We start from the raw sequence: 16902 nt of genomic DNA, 5'->3' as shown, positions 1-16902 counted from the left end.
TGCATGTGTGGCTCTCACCCATGTCAACCATCGCGGTTTGAAGTGTTGCGATCACGACTTCAAAACAATTCACCATGCTTAGTGTCCTTTCCTATAGGGCAAAGAAAGAAGCATTGGATGACTTGCTTGATGTAGGCCATCTGAAACGACGACACTGGCGCTTCTAAGCGATATCCTTGTCGACTGAGGGCAACATATATATCTCTGCATTGGCGGAGACAGCATCGTGGAGCTCATTTTTCGATCCACTACTCCACCTCAAATGGTGAGATTCCCAATGTTATCACCGCCCTGGTCGCGTCTGCTTCATGTCCTTGAGGAAGGAAATCGTCGGAGTGAATCGGACGAAAAGTGGTGGCCTGTCACCTGACCGCCCACATTGCCTGACAATTCTGGTTTCCAAGTCCGGCCTATTCACTTCATTTCACATCGACCGCCCTATCTAGTCACAAAAGTCTCCATACTGGAGGCAGATTGACCTGCATGACTACACGAAATAGCCCACAGAAAGTGGGGTATACATCACCCTAATTGACTTGATCAGCAGAGAAAGCTTTGTGTGAAACGGAGCATCTTGATCCAACAGCGCCAAGCCAGAGAAAGCATTCCGTGACAATAGAATCCTGGTATTCTACGAACAGCCGAGGATCGGAGAACGAACTCATATCAGCAAGTTCCCCACTAGGATACAGCGATTATCCTACTAGCCAGTGTACGAGTGTCACGCTGAGGTACAGCGCTGCCGACCCAGACACCTCTTATGCAGGGGCAATCACTCCCGTTAAAAGGGAATGCCTCCGCTGGCTGATATATCACCGGTCCCGGTTGCAAAGATGTCGAAGGTGCCCACGTCATTGACTACTAGAAGGGTAAGGGTTGCGGCCGGGAATCATCTTCTACGGTCCTAGCTGATCTGTACGAGTAGATACCTGTCCTGTTCGAATCCCTCATCTAAGTCACCCCCTCTCATCCGGTTGACAGTAACGAATGATGATGCGCTGTTAGCCCACGTCGGCTCTAGCCATTCCTTGGCATGCAGACAGCAACCATGACTTCCTCTTGCAAGCTAACACATCCTGTGGCCTTGAAATGGCCCGACCACTATATCATGTCGGACAAGAATGGCCCCTCACGGGAATCCTTCAGTGGAGATGAGACATCGACTAAATCCCTAGGGCGCGCTGATCAGTTTTGACTCGTATATTGAGAGTATGCGCATGATCGGCACCGCGCCAACCAATGTCCCTAAGACCTGCAGGAAAGAGCCTACTAGATTGACAGTCGGCCAGGCCGGCCAACCGTTCCGTTAGGAGTCTACGATTTCAGTCAACGGTACTCGTTCGATAACATTCCGCATTGACCTGAGGATCGAGCGGCGGTGGCGGTACCAACGCCAGGAATGGGCCTCCACGGGGTATCATGCATGGTCATCACAATTTCCTGTTAACCTGCATCGTGACTATAGGATCAATATATGACACTATGTGACGGCGTCGACGTACGAAGTCTATCAACCCTGGAGGAGCGTCAAAATAAACGCGCACAGCGAACTATAAAAAACAAAAATCCAAGGAAACAAGAAGAAACCGAAGAAATGTTAAAAAAAAAGAAATGATTCCGATGCGGGGAATCGAACCCCGAGCTGCCGTGTGAGAGACGGCGATGTTAACCATTACACCACATCGGATGATTGATGTATACATCAACTGAAATAATCACCTAACTTGACGCGTCTTGGAGCTAGGCGATTCGTAAGGCTCTCTCCTTGAGCCCCCTTTTCGGGGCCGAGGAACCTGGCGAATCGGGGCCCAAACCGTTGCAGGCCAGTCTTCGCCGCCCGGTGTCTAAGAGGCGGCGAGATGGTGATGTGGCACATCTCTGGCAGATGACGTCGTTTTCTCGAACCAATGTTTAGACAATTCTGACCCCGCTGACGAGTGTATCTGGACCGTAGTCGCCGCCAACCATATAACAGGGGGAAAGACAGACTGCCCAGTTGGGGGGAGAATTAGGGTCCGTTGTGGGGTCCAACGGTGCGGAAGCCTGCTTACCCTGGCGACCGGTCGAAAAGTCGAATGGAACTGACAGACCCCGCTCGTGACCTGAATCCGCTGAGGTATCGATTGGTGGACTTTGGGGGCCGGCGGTGATATCAAGCGAAGAGAGGCTGTGTATGAGGCCATGTGTCGTGGGTTATGGCCGTCAGTATGGACAACGTAAGATGGGGCCAATCATAGTCCAGGGTTTCTTCCATCCGCGATGTACGAAGGCGCAGATGATGTGCGTAGGATTTGATAAAGCTTGTTACCCGGGAGGAAGGAAGAGGGGGTGAGGGGCTTCAGTTATAGTCCGAGACACTTTGACGCTCGCATTGAAGATCGGTCCGGCTCAAATGTTCAGGGAAAGAGCAAAACGGAAGGAACGAAGGATGCCGAGCTCGTAAAGCAGATAGTACATTCTACAAGATAAAATCCCTGCTTCAAGCTCCAAGCTTGGGGGGGGGAGGAAGGCGAAGGAATAGTACCGTGGAGTAGGCGGGTACGCCGAGGCTCTCGGAGGAATGGCATCATCGGGGCTCGATGTGAAGGAACATTCTTTTTTCAAGTACACGTTGAAGTGGGTACAGACCGCTAACAGCCAACCACAAAAGACGTTAGTGACACGAGGAGGGAATGATGGGCGAGGTGGGTGGGTCTCAGAAGCGAAAGAAGGAATGTGGTTGGTGCACCCGATAAAAAGGATGAAGAAAGACCAAAAGGTACAGAAGAAGTACGCAACACGGTGGGTAGTGATCGACCAAGGCGGATGCCGCGCCTAGTAGGATTTGACGGAGATCATCCTGAGAGTACGGATCGGCGAACTTTGTCAGTTAATTAACATGAAGCTCTCACTATCAACACACCACAAATCTTGTCAGACCCTAAATCCAAAGGAATTTGGATGGTCGGGACGATCACTTAGTCCCTCTCACCCAACCTGATGACGGACCGAAACTCGGATCCTGAGACAAGGCAATGATGTCATCTCTGGACCCCATCCCATCGGTCCTCACCTCGACGGTAGGATACTAGAACCAACCTGCTTGGTTCGTGAGGACCACCGGGAGACGCCCACTGCCGTGGGATGTCTGCATCGCTGTGGATGAACCTCCACCTCGTTCCCGCCAAGAGTTGATTATCTATCCATCTCTTACGTCGTAGATGACCTACCAATCAATTATCGCCCGGGAAACCCCGTGCAATGTCGTATCAGACCAGCGTGGGATCGGTCGGTTGCTGAACAAATGCAAGGTCCCCATCCTTCCATTGTCAGATTACCGGGGGAGGTGGGAAAGAATACATGAATAAAAAAAGAAAGGAAAGGAAAGTCAAAAGACAAAAAAGGCAAGAGATTAATTAAAAAAAAAAAAAAAAGAAGAAGAGGAAGTAGAAATGATGAAGAATGGGGGAAAAAGAAAATACATGAAAATGTAAAAAAGAAAAGAAAATGCGATAAGGGAACGCCACAAACAAGCAAGAGGAGCCTTGGCGCTGGGATCCGACTGAGATAGAACGAGATCCCAGCTAGACTCGCCCGAGTAGCTCTGCCCGAACTTTGATAAGATCAACCACCAGAGGTAAAATCGAACATCTTCCAGCGATTGAGAAGCGCGCAGCGTGTGATGCGCCCCTGGCGAAGCACTGCAGGATGCGATGTCAGCATGACTGGAGCTGTATCCTAGTCGGGGGCCATGTATGGGTGAAGAGGTGTCGCAGACTCCAAGGTCTCGAATTTTCGAAGGGGTTGCGCGTGTTAGCATGATATCAAAGACAATCCTGAACCATGGCTAGGGACATAGGGTAGTTAGTAGTGATAAGATGAGATATCGCAAATTCTAGACTTCGCGAGATTAAAGATCGCTCAATCAGTTCCATATTTTATCTCCGAGGGGTCTCCATCGAGAGTTATCTGATCCGACCTCCGAAGCTCGCCGAGGCGGTTCCTAAGTCCAACCTGCACTGGAGCTGCACGTCTGGTAGCTAGCACTGCTGTTCACTGATTCCCCCACGTGCTGGTGGGATGTGAATGGACGAGAACGAGCCCCGCTCCTCCCCTCCCCCCCCCTCCCCGTCCAGGAGCTGATGGACTGATACGCGGCTGCTCACAAATCATTTGATACGGTGGTGGACGGTAAAGGGGGGGCAAAACAGATAGTAGATACGGAGTACTCGTGGCGAGGTCGCTTACGCTGACGGACCCACTCTGAGAAAGCACGTCGAAGGATAACCGCACATGGCCAATGGACCACGCTCCAAGGCTGCGTGATTGACGTCCCCAATAAAATCAAGGACAGAGGCCAACACCGCTGAGAAGGACTTGCACCACATCTTGGCAAAAAGGCGACAAGCGACCTTTCGGAGTCCCGTCGGCTCTATTTATGCCCAGAAGACAAAAGGATATCTACCGCCTACACCGTGCGTTAGTTAAGGGGGGAACTATTGAAGAGCAAATCTCGAACTACTGCCTGATTAAGGCGAGCCACCGTCAATAGTGAATAGACCGGTCGAAATAACGTGATTATCGACCGCCCAGTGGAAGTCAACCCAACCGTGGGTTTGTCTGCGGTGGGGCCTGCCGATCTGAAGCTTCAATGGACGGTTTCCTCCTCAAGCCAAACCGTTCCACTGATGGACAACTAGTGCGTGGGCCCTCAATATCCATCCAGCGCACATCCTCATAGGCGTCCACAACTGCCCCTGCTCCTGCTATCGGGATTCTCGTTTCACATGAGGTTTCTCAAAAAAAGGACCCCTCGTGTCGCTTGCCCTACCCGGATTGTCCAGTTCCCCGAAGCAGTAGTTGATAAACGATAAGGCAGGATCGGCCGCAGGGTGCAGCTTTACCGCAAGTTTGCATATTGGGCTGTACCACCGCCCGCCACCTAGAGTTCCTGATTAAAACATGAGCTTACGTATATCTCCTTTATGCTATGTGGCCCCGATCCGCCGAATAACCACCGACATAGGTCATAGCCAGACACCCAGCAGAAGATCTGCTATCCAGGGCGCGTCCATCCGTGGAAGATTGTACGGAGTATCCTGGGCTTGGATCCTGAAACATGGGCTTCTGCTCCACGCCATTGACATGTTGGAGGAGGGGCCGCGACCCCGGCGGCGCTGGGCGCGCGAAGGAAGATGGGGACACATGGCCGTCCCAAAGACTGCTAGAGGCCGGTCTGCCGGTTGCCAAGGACCTGGAGGGTTTCTGGTCCGCGCGAAATCGGACGGTAGTCCGTCTCCAACGCCGAGAAATGAGGTGGGGCGATGGGTTATGCTAATATTCAGTAGGCTGTCCGAAGGAGTCCGGTTCGGCTGATAGATGCCCTGGACGGTGTGGGTAAGGAAATGTTGCGCAGGACTCCAAACGGGGAATAAAAGGGCAGCCAGGGTACACTTGAACCTGCTCCGTCGATTGTTTCATCATTCCAATAGTTTTAGTAGCCCTGAGGACAAAACTATCGAGTGGCTAGTCCTATATCCCAATCATTGGCTAGCCCGGGGTTCACATCCACACTGCGTTTGTCACGGCCAAGCGTACAGTCACGATGGACCTCCAGGGACAGAGGTATGTTGGCATGGTTCCCCCAATCCCCCTTCTCGAATAGGACGGAAATGCTGATTTATGTGAAGTGGTGACCGAGTAACCTCGGAAGCTGTAAAACAACAGCTCCGAGGAATCAACCAGATCGAAGACCCATACCATGCTTTGCAGCAATTATCGAACCTGTTGAACAACCAAGACGCCACATTCACCCTCGACCTCATCCCGTGCTACCAGGCAATCTGGAAACGCCTCCCAGAACGGGTCAAGAGCGGAAAAGACAAGACTGGATGGCACGATGTAGACCGAGTGCACGCGCTCGTGAAGGCACGCTCTCCAACCATCGCAGAATGCCTTCATCCCAACTCGGACCGCCCTGCACTCATCGAGCCACGAACAAAACAGAGCATGTCCCACGCGACACTGGCAAGGTTCGTACAGCAGTTCGACATTGGCCTCGACCACCCATCATGTTCCAACCGCCGCGTGGCCGTGGTCTTGCCCAATGGACCAGTCCTCGCGCTGGCTAATCTGGCCGTGTCGAACTACTATACCCTGATGGCCATGACGCCCGCTGCGGGGCCAGTCCAGCTCCGAGAGGATATCACTAGAGCTGAGATCGGGACAGTCCTTGCGCTGGCCGAGGACATCCCCAAGCTCCAACTTCAAGACCCTTGGGTGGATGAGGCAGGAATCCGAATCATTAGCGTCCAACCGAGGGACGATTTGACTTTCGATATGACCCCACTGAACTGTGGCCCCCTTGATCAACGACAGTCATACCCCCCCAAGGTCAACTCGCCCGATGATGTCGCCCTGATGTTATTCACCAGTGGTAGCAGTGGTAACAAGAAGCTCGTCCCCATTCCAAAGGATGATTACATCGCTCGGGCTGTGTGGATCATGGATGCATTTGAGCTGACGGAGGACGACGGCGGTTTGAACGTTATGCCGCTACACCACGTGTAAGAAACCCCAGCCATGGCCCGTTGACGCGAGAGATTACTAATGCTGCCCTCCCCACAGTGGTGGTTTCTTCCGAAGCTTGTGTTCAAACATCTTTGCAGGTGGCTTTGTGGTCTGCTGCCCGGCGTTCGATCCAACCCTCGTCGTCGACGTGATCGAGAGTTGGCCAGTCACGTGGTATTACGGAGTGCCCACTATGCACCACCTTATTCTGCAGGAGCTGGAAAGTCGTCCGAATGCTTTGCGGAATTCCGCCATTCGGGTGATCTGCAATGCGGCGGCCAACCTACCCCCGACGTTAGCCACTCGTTTACTCGAGACCTTCAAATGCACCGTTCTGCCGAGTTATGGTCTCACAGAATGTATGCCGGTTTCTAGTGCCCCCTTGAGCTACCGCCTAGAGCGACCAGGATCATCGGGCCAGGCAACCGGACCCGAGTTGGCCATCTTGAGCATGGATGGGAGATCCGTGGAATCTCCAAGAGGGACGACGGGACGAATATGCCTGCGAGGCTCGCCCGTCATTCCAGGATACTTGAAACCAGAGGGGCTCGATCGGAGCGCATTCGATGAAAATGGGTGGTTTGAGACCGGCGACCTTGGTTTCATGGACGATGATGGATACCTGTACATCACGGGGCGCAGCAAGGAGGTCATCAACCGAGGCGGTGAAATCATCTCCCCCGCCGAAATCGACGAGGCCATTCTATCGGCCTCTACTGATCCCAACAACGTCCTTTACCACCGTGTGAGCCAGGTTTTGTCTTTCTCGGTGCCCCACGACACACTCCAGGAGACCGTCGGCGTCGCGCTAGTGCTGACTCCCGACGCTATTCGACCGGACTTGAGACAGCTCCATGAGGGACTTCACGGACGCCTCGAGAGGGTTCAGTTCCCGCAATGCATCGTCTACATGGAGGGCGGGATTCCCTTGAACCAGAACAAACCCCAGCGCATCAAACTCAGCGAGCGGCTAAACTTAGTAACACTCTCCGACACCATGCGAGGTCCAGATCGCTACACCGAGACAGGTCCCCCACCACTCAACCGGCCGTTGACGGAACCGATCGCCAAGCAGCCATGTGTGCTGCGCCGGGACGAGGTTACCTCTCAAGTGAAGGCCTTCAGCGGACAGCCAGAGGTCGTCATTCGAGAGAACCCCATCGATGGCCTCTTCCAGGTTATCGTCTTCAACCAGAAATCCGACACGTTCGATACACAGGCGCTGGTCGCATACCTTCGCGTGCGTGTCCCGGGATACGAGATCCCAACCAGCATTCGATGCATCGACAGCCCAATGCCCGTCAACCCAGTCACCGGCGAGGTAGATGAGAGTGCCGTCGACAAGTCACTGGCGGAGGCCGAGGCCAAGCTCTCCGGCGGCTCAATCAAGGGGCGAGTGCGCAGCAAGTTCGCCGCTGTCTTGCAGTGCGCCCCCGGCGAAGTGATCGATTCGATGGATTTCTTTGAGGCCGGCGGTGACAGTCTACGTGCCGGTCGACTGGCTGGCGACCTCCGTGCGGAATTCAAGATCCGCCTGTCGGTCGATACCCTGCTCACCAGTGGCACCGTGGATGCGATCACAGAGATTGTCGAGGCTCAGCTGGCGAAGAAGCAGAACAGCAACGGCGAGGACGCCGGCGTCAGACCACCGCAGGTCAACAAAACCCACAGCTCGACCAACCCCTTCCTGCTAATGGTGCAGCTGATTCCAATCATGTTTTTCTTCCCTCTCAAACACGCCCTCCTGTGGACGACCTTCATTTACCTAATCTCGGAGACCAAGGACCTGGAATGCCTCAAAGACTCTGTGGCCGTTCGCGTTATCCATATTGGTCTCGTTGGCGCCGGTTCCAAATTGGCGACCGAAATCGCAGGTCCGATCGGTGCCATCATGATTAAATGGCTCCTGATCGGGCGGTACCAACAGGGCCTCTACCCGATGTGGGGACTCTATCATACTCGCTGGTGGTTGGCGCAAAAGGCCGTCCAAGTTGGTGGAAAGGTAGGCGAGCAAATCGCGCACCCCCGCCTCCCAATTCTCCTCCGTGTCCGCGAATGATGCTAATTCTGGAAAACCACAGGGAATTTTCAGCTACTGGAATTGGTCCCGGCTTCTCTACTACCGTTGCTTGGGCGCCAAGATCGGACGGAACGTAGAGATCGACGAGAAGGCATCCTTGGGTGAACACGACTTGATCGAATTGGGCGACGGGGTGAGAGTGGCGCAGTGTATCATCCGTCCGTTCGCCGTCGAGGCCAACACCAGTATGCTCCTAGGCAGGATCCGGGTCGGTCCCCACAGCACTGTCGGCCTCAAGAGCATCCTTGCCCCCGGCGCCGACCTGCCCGCGTACACCCAGCTAGGACCCAACTCCTCCAGCTGGGAGATCCCCAAGCCGAACGAGAAGACCGCCGACTCGCCCCCGACCCCCCTACCCGAATGCCACTGGTTCTGGACGATGTTCGTCATCGAACCCATCGCGTTCATTGTCACTATCATCCGCCGCGTCCCGTGGGCATTTGGTATCATCCCCATCGCCCGCAACTATCCTGCCCCGGGCGGGGATGTGGTGCTCCAGTCCGCGACGTGGTACGCCAGCCCGAGTCGAATCTCCTATCATATTGTGGCTCGTGTTTCCAACACCCTCGGTGCCCCCCTCTTCGCCCTCATGTGCGTCATCATCCTTCGGAAGGTGTTCAACACCATCTGCGGGCGTCCTCAACCCGGTCCCACGGCGAGCGAGTCCCAACGCCAACGGGTCCGTCGCGGGATGATGAAGAGGCTTCTTCCCTCCGGCAGTCTGCAGTGGGTCACCCAGCTATTCGGGGTGCACTACGAGGGCGTGTCCATCTTGATGCGGGCCCTCGGGGCCAAGGTCGGCAAGCGCATCTACTGGCCCAGCAACGGGCCCTCGGTCGGTGATTTAGACCTGTTCGAGGTTGGCAACGACGTCGTCTTCGGATCGCGCTCGTTCATGGTCACGGCAGATGGGTACGGGCAGGATCGCATCCGAATCGGCGACGGCACCATGGTGGCGGACCGCACGGTTCTCCTGCCCGGAACGGACATCGGCGAGCGCGTCATGGTCGGTTCCGGGGCCTTGATGCGCCGCAACCAATACTATGCGCCCGGCACCATCTGGGTGGGCAGCAAGAAGGGCGAATCGTTCCAGATCCCCCGCGCTGGTGATGTCACGGACGAAAAGCCTACCAAATCGCCGTTCGGGCGTGCCTTTTACGACGGTGAGGCCGACTATTACGTCCTCTCTCAGTTCGAAATCATGTGCTACTCGGTCTTCTCCATCGGCTCGATCGCGGTCTACTGGACTCTTGGCACCGTCACGAGTCTCGTGATCCTGGCGCACACCCTGGAGTCCAAACTGGTGGGCACCGCGGACGCCCGCTGGCGGCCGGCCGCGGTCTTTGGCATCCTTGGGATTGGCATGGCGGCCACGAGTATCGTCCAGGCCGTGATCGCCATGGTCGTTGTGATCGCGGGCAAATGGGCGATCATGGGACGTCGTCAGGAAGGCGAATACCACTGGGACCGCAGCAGTTACAACCAGCGGTGGCAGGCCTACCTGGCGGTGGAGCGGTTGATCAAGAAATGCTACGGGCGCAGCGGAGTCTTGGGCCTCCTGACCGGCACCCACTGGCTCGTCATCTACCTGCGTGCCTTAGGAGCCAACATCGGACGCGACTGTGCCATTCACGCCAACGGGAACCCCAGTCTCCCCATCACGGAGCCGGATCTGCTGACCCTCGGTGACCGGGTGGCCGTGGACGATGCCAGCTTGGTTGCGCATCTGAACTCGCGCGGCGACTTCGAACTGCACCCCCTGAGCGTGGGCGATCGGAGTGTCATGCGGTCTGGTACTCGACTGCTATCGGCCGCGAGCATGGGCTCTGACGCCTGTCTTCTCGAACACACCCTGGTATTATCGGGCGATCATGTCGACGACGGCCTCACGCTCCAGGGCTGGCCGGCGGAGGAGGCCCAGGGCGCACGTATCCCGTTCCCGCATCCGCATTAGTATCCGGTCGATGAGACCACGATGCACCTCAACCCCTTGCGATCCTACATTCATGAGGATCAGTTAAGGTACGAAGTGATGTAAATAGATTGTCAATACCAACATGTTTTAACGATGTTTCATCTTTTTCCCACCGCGTAGAGAAGACTCAATCAGGAAACCGGCTTGAGGCAGTGAGTCTGATAGAACAGTCACACTAATTATGGAAATGGGTGAAATGATGATACGGGGAAGGGAGGCGATGGGATGTTGAGAAGTGAAGAGGGAGTTCGATCAGGAGACGATGAAAGAACATCGGAGTTTACAGAAGGCCCGACGGCCCGAGCACGTGAGTGGCCGCCATCCATCACTCATCGCTCAATCCGTCCATTGGCAGTCTATGTCAATCACGCAAACACCACACCCCCGGTGAGCATTACAACCATTTGAACCATCAGGATGGTCCCCGGGTAAATCATCCACTGGTGTGGGGTTTTGTGTATCTAGGAGTATACAATAACCGTGATCGTCACAACACCGAGTTCTCTTCCAAACGAGGCCGATCCAGGTCCGACAACACCACGGCACAAACAGCCGGGTGGGAAGGGACATTCCCGCGTTCGAGACAAAGTTCACAGAGCAAGTCTTTGCATTTAACTGGTTCCCCCGTCTGGGGTATCCAGTTCTTGTCCAACTGTGGAAGCCCGTTCCAGCCGTTGGATAGTTGTCCGAGCTCCGCGGATGGGCCCCACCACCATGCCATCATCATAACGAGTGGTTTTTAGGTCGGAAGCTGAACACCGTTACCACGACCGAATAATCGTGACTCTTCCAACAGCCTCACGGTCGCGCGGAGGAAGATTAGACCATGGAGGAATCTATCGTAAGTCCTTGTCAGTGCCGGTATTGATACTCAGACGGGGAGAGAAATGCCGTACACAGCGGCGGAGAAAAACATGGCCATGACGATGGTAATAAAACTCCACTGTACCACGCCAGCAAGTACCGTCACGGGAATGTTCCAGACGAAGAAAAGAGCGCAGAGGAAATCGAGAAGAACATAAACGAGGGTATGGGCGGCACGTCCTTGCCCGAGCAGCCTGCCGTCGGCTACTGACCAGACTACCGGGAGGGCAAACTATATCGGATCGATATTCCATCAGCCTTTTGCGATCATCATAGTTTGCGCACCGAACGGTTTTGTCATACCAGGAGGGTGAATGGGTGGACATGGCGCGTCACCAGTAGTATTAAGCCCAGAGAGCTGCAACAAAGCGCTCCAGCTCTCAGCCAGAGGGTCTCCCGCTGGTAGTCTTCGTCATACTCGGTGGGGAACCAGGACGACATGATTTAGGTGCTGTTGTTGACGATGAGAAGAAAATTGGTCGAGCAGACACGGAGAAGCAGCAAGACCACTTAACACAAATCAACACAGCCTCAGAGCCTCGCCTTGGCGTTTCTCTAAGCACCCGCCCCGGAAACCGCTCTTGATTCGATGACAAGGCTTATCGGCCTCCGATCTTCGGCGAGGCACCGACATTCTTCGATATACTCGATTCAGGCTGACAGGGTATCTGGAAGAGAGCATTGATTGACTGGTTGGCAGATCTAGCTTGAAGGGATGGAAATCGGCCACTGTTATGCCTGCTTCAATGCACGTTCTCTGCCCACCATACTGGACAATTGTTCTTTCTCCTCCCACGCCTGGCGTCTTTTTGTCTGTAGCTGTAATTATGTTCCTGGAATGGACACGGGATTGCGCTTGCCGCGCCGGCTTGTATCCTCCGTCCTGTTTATCTCGAGTCCAGTGTGCCTTGCATTCCCGATCAGATGTCGGGAATGGGTCCCACCCTGCTGGCCTTCGATTCGACCAGATGGGTATAGTCAGTCGAGGCATCGAGGTCTGGGTTGTGGCCATCCGGCCTTTTTGGTCGCAACCGGAGACATTCTCGTTCATCTCTTGCAGGTAGGGAACTCAGCCGGCCGTTCTGTAGAACGAATACTGCATCCCATGCACACAGCAAGGGACGAAAGACTTACTCTGTAAGACAAATCAGCTGGAGCTGGATGTCATGGGACTGTCAGTCCCCAATCTTGCGCCCTCGCATTTTAGTCTCTACCATCCGTCGTATCCGAGCTGGTCGGTTCCACTAACGATGGGGAAGACACTGTCTTGTGGATCCGAGGACATAAAAAACCGATGAATGCAACGAATCACACCCGGCCAAACCAAGATATCCCCACCCAAAGTATAAGCATCCGTCTTGGCTACTTGTTTGACATTGATGTCTTGATCGTGATATAGCCGAATGACAGGCCAAGCTATACTACCCCACCCTAAACAGTAGTCGGGAAAAAGTAATACGCCGTAGGTACTGATCACGCCTGGATAGTGGAGTTTGAAACTGTCATTCAGAAGACTCGAGTACAACAAGAGGTTTCTTCTCACTGGGTAAAGCATGAAGAAGTCTTATGAGACACCCTGAATACTCAATTAATGGATTAGCCTGCTATGCGCAGCCTTATATGCCTCCTTGTAACAGCTTCGGTCTATCCAATATCGACAGTTGCCAATATAGGTCGAAGTTTGGCTCCTCGCACGGTCATCACACTGTCAACTAGTGGATGCCCTATGTAGTTGATTTTTATTGGATTCCTTCCCTAGTACTAATCAGATGTTTAACTTTCCGAGCAAAGATGGTCGAGATCTGACCGCGGTTTGCCTCTGGAAATTCCAATTTCAGTGTCAGCGTTGGCGCCGAGCATGATATAAATATAAGCTGTTTATCTACGGAGCATATACCGGTGAATCCCAAATGGAAAGTACATAGGCACGAAATGGCTTATCCCAGTCAAGCTGCAAATGAAGAAATTGGGATTATGGACTTTAATTGTAACAAAATGAAAAACTGAAGTCAAACTTGGATTGTCCAACGGTATGCCGGTTATGCATCTTCACAAATCTTTCTGCGCACGTGCTGTCGGCAGATCTTGAGACCACAACTGCCGAGTTTTCCTTGTTTGTTCCGGGATATCCACATGCTCCATCCACGTGTGGATGCCCGTCAGCATCCATGGATACATTGTTGGACCTTTTCCCCACTATCCTTAGGTGGTTTCGTTTACCAGATTGAATACATGGTGTCAGCTCGTGACTTGCTGGTCGTTAGAATTTCAGGCATTCTTTGGCTCTATCTAGTTAGCTATGCTCGCTGTTATTATGTAATGCTATTATAAACTTTTTGACTGCCCATTTCATACATGGCTCTTGGCAAGAGGAAACCCCATCTCTTGAGTCTCGACTAGAAGGACGAAGTCTACTTCTCGACTGGCTGCTGCAAAGAGTTATCCCCTTCCTCATGCGGTGGTTCCTCGATCTTCTCACAAAGAGGCGCAAATTTGCTTCGCCGGCGTAGCTTCTTCCCAAATAGCAAAAAGCATATGGGAATCGGCACCAGCACTGCAGCGACGCAGCCCAGCAGCGTAGCCGCCCACTGAATCCCCATGTGGGTGAACATCTGACGAGAGAAAAGAGGAAAGCTCGACGCGACCAGCGACCGGCAGAAGGTGTTCGCTGCGATGGCGGATGCCGCACTGTGATTGCATCATATTAGTAACGGATTTGAGATGTTGGGCGAGCCTCAATAGGAGACCAATCAACTTACAACATGAGATAGGTATCGATGAGATAGTTGAAGAGCTGGATGAAGATGATAAGCAGCCCGAACCCCGTGAAGAGTCCGCTCAGCGTGGGAACAATCCAAGGGATATCGCTGGTGAATCCGGTCCAGCCGAACCAGAACAACCCGCCCGCAAAGAGCACGCCGCCGATGACCACCGGCGGCAGTCGCCATTCCGGAACAGGTACGCCCCCGTTTGCGTCAAGCTTCTCATTGTACCACCGATTGGAGATGATGATGTAGGCACCTCCGATGAAGAGGCCCACCACCATGCCAAAGAGCGTCAACCCGCCGACGCCCGGATTCATCCCGTGTACCCCCTGGAACACGAGCGGATACGCGGTCAGAAAGCAGTAGAGAAGCCCGTAGATGAAACTCAGGTACACGGTTACGGCCAGAATCAAGGGCTCGCCGAACAGCATCCGCAGCGGGCGGGAGAAGTTGTTGACGAGTAGGCCCCGCAGGTCGACTTCGATTTCTTCCTGCTTGGCGTGGATGCCCCAGTTTTTGGTGTGCCGTCGCAGCTCCGCGGCCTTCTCGATGAGAACGACGGGTGGGTACGACTCTCGGAGGAAGAGGGCGTTCAAGACAAAGGACGCGTAGCCCATGAAGGCGGGAATCCACGCCGTCCATCGCCAACCCAGATAGGACATGTTGATAAAGCCCCCGATGAACGGGGCGAGGAGCGGACCGAGAAAGACGGTGCTGGAAAAGCAGGCGATCGCCACCCCGCGCGTTCGATTACTGTAAATGTCCGAGAAGACGGCGGCGACGACGGCTAGCGGCGAGCTGCCAAAGACGCCGGAAAAGAACCGGCACACCATGAGCGTTTGTAGATCCTTGGCGACAGCGACGCCCGTATTGAAGATGGCAAATCCCAGCATCCCCAAGAGGATGGGGGGGCGGCGACCTTTGAGCTCTGAGAGAGGCGCCCAGACCAAGGGGCCTGACGCATACCCGGCGATGTAGAGAGTGCTGGAGAGGCTGGCCACTACAGATCCCACGCCGAACACTTTGGAGATATTGTTGGCCGACGCGCTGAAGATGGCCGAGTCGAATGTCGAGGAGACACTGGTAAAGGCGAGAATGGCGCTGAGGTAGACCCTATAATCGGTTGGTTAGCTCAATATCCCGGATATGTATATGCAGTTGTAGGGAAAGATATGACCGTACTTGTTCCAGGTTGGCCAATTTTGAGGGTACATGGGGTCCTCTGCCCCGTCGAACTCGACGACATACTCCTCCCGTGCTGGCAACGGCGGGGGATAGGGCTTGCCGCCGCCAAACGGAGGTAGGGGAGCCCGCGACGGACGGTGTTTGATACCTTCTCCGACGGTGAGTGCATGCTGGTACCGTTGGGTTTCAATCCGACTCAGCGCGCCCGAAGTGGTTGTCGGATGGCGTTCCAAGTCGGGTTCGGTCTGGCGCGACCGCAGGGTATGCAAATGGGGGTCATAATGGTCGACGGTCGATGAAATGGAGCATCGTGAGGTCTCTGACGATAACCGACCCTCGGCGTTACCGGAGACTCTGGGTTTCTCTTCGTTGCTGTGGGTGGATTCGGCACTACTCCATCCCGCTGATGGCATACTGGTCCAAATTCGACGGCGATGAGTGTCAGACGGATCTTCTGCATGTGCATGGAGGCGGGGCTAGATGTAGATATATAAATCTTTCCACCCGGTGAGTCAATCTGACAAAGAACGTGGATCGTTGAATAATGCAACGATCCGGTGGCATAAGCTTTGTGGTTTGTGGGGCCTGCCGACTTATCCGAGACTCGAGAGATCCCAGATGAATCCGTTCGAAATGTGAGTGTTGGATGTAGCCGCTTAATAAACTAGCAGAACGGTGGCGAATGAGACCAGGGTCGGTCCACATAGGCGACACTCGTGCATCCATAAGAGGGACCTGCCGAGCAACACTAGATATCTTTTTTTCCTGATCCTGTTTTTAGTCCACGCAGTAGGCTGGTTAGCACGTTCGCCATGCCGGAAGCCCTGGATGTGGAGCCGGACCACAGAGTGACAATTCATGGCATCATCTTTGACCCCACCTAGTCCCACTTCACGGAGTCAAGTGCCTCGATCAACTGCCGAACAATATCACAGCAGGGACAGAGTATTAATCGAATACATATCCCACTTCCAACTAGACTTCGCCACTGCCCACATATATTGAACGGCACTGGGGTATGACTGACAATCCACCCCAATATTTAGAGAATCCATGGAATACATCACACCTACTCAGGGGCTCCATCAAATCCAATGAAACATGAGCAATTGGTATCAACGTTTGTACAAAAAACGTGGGCGGAAAAATTCTATGTCATTCGTTCGAACCCAATTGTACCAAAATCAACACAAATCGAAGGTTCAGTTGAATGGGGTTTCACCCGGTGGATGTAATTTTTTCTTTCGCATTAAATCCCTTGTCAGTGATGCTCTCCGCCTGAGACGTGATGCTCTCACGGGGGTCCAGAAGGTCGAGTAAGCTGATCCTTGACGCAACGCATTGCGCAGCTGATCTAAATCGCGGCATCGAATGTGGAAGAGATAGACGCGGGAGTATCTTCGGAAACTTCAGCTGGAGCATCTGGGAAGAGGCAGAGTACTTCTAGGCGTCCTTGAAGACACGCATGATGAGAGGGCTTCGTG

General features: G+C 54.0%; 3 protein-coding genes and 1 non-coding gene across 4 annotated transcripts; 1 reads left to right on the top strand and 3 right to left on the bottom strand.

The window, feature by feature from the left end:
- Positions 1-1615: 1615 nt before the first annotated feature.
- Positions 1616-1687, bottom strand: BDW47DRAFT_t147. Its single transcript has one exon. It is a non-coding gene; the product is annotated as a tRNA-Glu (tRNA).
- A 3897-nt stretch (positions 1688-5584) lies between these two features.
- BDW47DRAFT_120976 (acetyl-CoA synthetase-like protein) lies at positions 5585-10583 on the top strand (the record flags this gene model as incomplete). The annotated part of the gene is made up of 6 exons (XM_024815554.1): positions 5585-5604; positions 5670-5671; positions 5780-6545; positions 6607-7945; positions 8018-8551; positions 8631-10583. The coding sequence occupies 6 exons, from the start codon at positions 5585-5587 to the stop codon at positions 10581-10583; spliced, it is 4614 nt and encodes a 1537-aa protein (XP_024667717.1).
- Positions 10584-10989: 406 nt separating this feature from the next.
- BDW47DRAFT_134921 (uncharacterized protein) lies at positions 10990-11909 on the bottom strand (the record flags this gene model as incomplete). The annotated part of the gene is made up of 3 exons (XM_024818199.1): positions 10990-11440; positions 11501-11700; positions 11772-11909. The coding sequence occupies 3 exons, from the start codon at positions 11907-11909 to the stop codon at positions 11344-11346; spliced, it is 435 nt and encodes a 144-aa protein (XP_024667716.1). The 3' UTR covers positions 10990-11343.
- A 1835-nt stretch (positions 11910-13744) lies between these two features.
- On the bottom strand, positions 13745-16096 carry BDW47DRAFT_113477 (MFS transporter). Its single transcript, XM_024814426.1, has 3 exons — positions 15416-16096; positions 14228-15346; positions 13745-14156 (listed from the first exon to the last, which is right to left on the bottom strand). Exons 1-3 carry the CDS (start codon positions 15829-15831, stop codon positions 13880-13882), a joined length of 1812 nt encoding a protein of 603 aa, XP_024667715.1. The 5' UTR covers positions 15832-16096; the 3' UTR covers positions 13745-13879.
- Between the last annotated feature and the right edge of the window lie 806 nt (positions 16097-16902).

This window comes from Aspergillus candidus, assembly GCF_002847045.1.
Source record: "Aspergillus candidus strain CBS 102.13 unplaced genomic scaffold BDW47scaffold_81, whole genome shotgun sequence".
NCBI lineage: Eukaryota > Fungi > Ascomycota > Eurotiomycetes > Eurotiales > Aspergillaceae > Aspergillus > Aspergillus candidus.
This window is presented reverse-complemented; position numbering and strand designations above follow the sequence as displayed.

Coding starts and splice junctions, on each gene's coding strand:
- BDW47DRAFT_113477 (XM_024814426.1), bottom strand. CDS start 15,831: ATGCCATCAGCGGGATGGAGTAGTGCCGAATCCACCCACAGCAACGAA. Junction 15,347..15,415: donor AATTGGCCAACCTGGAACAA/GTACGGTCATAT, acceptor AACCGATTATAG/GGTCTACCTCAGCGCCATTC. Junction 14,157..14,227: donor ATCGATACCTATCTCATGTT/GTAAGTTGATTG, acceptor ATGCAATCACAG/TGCGGCATCCGCCATCGCAG.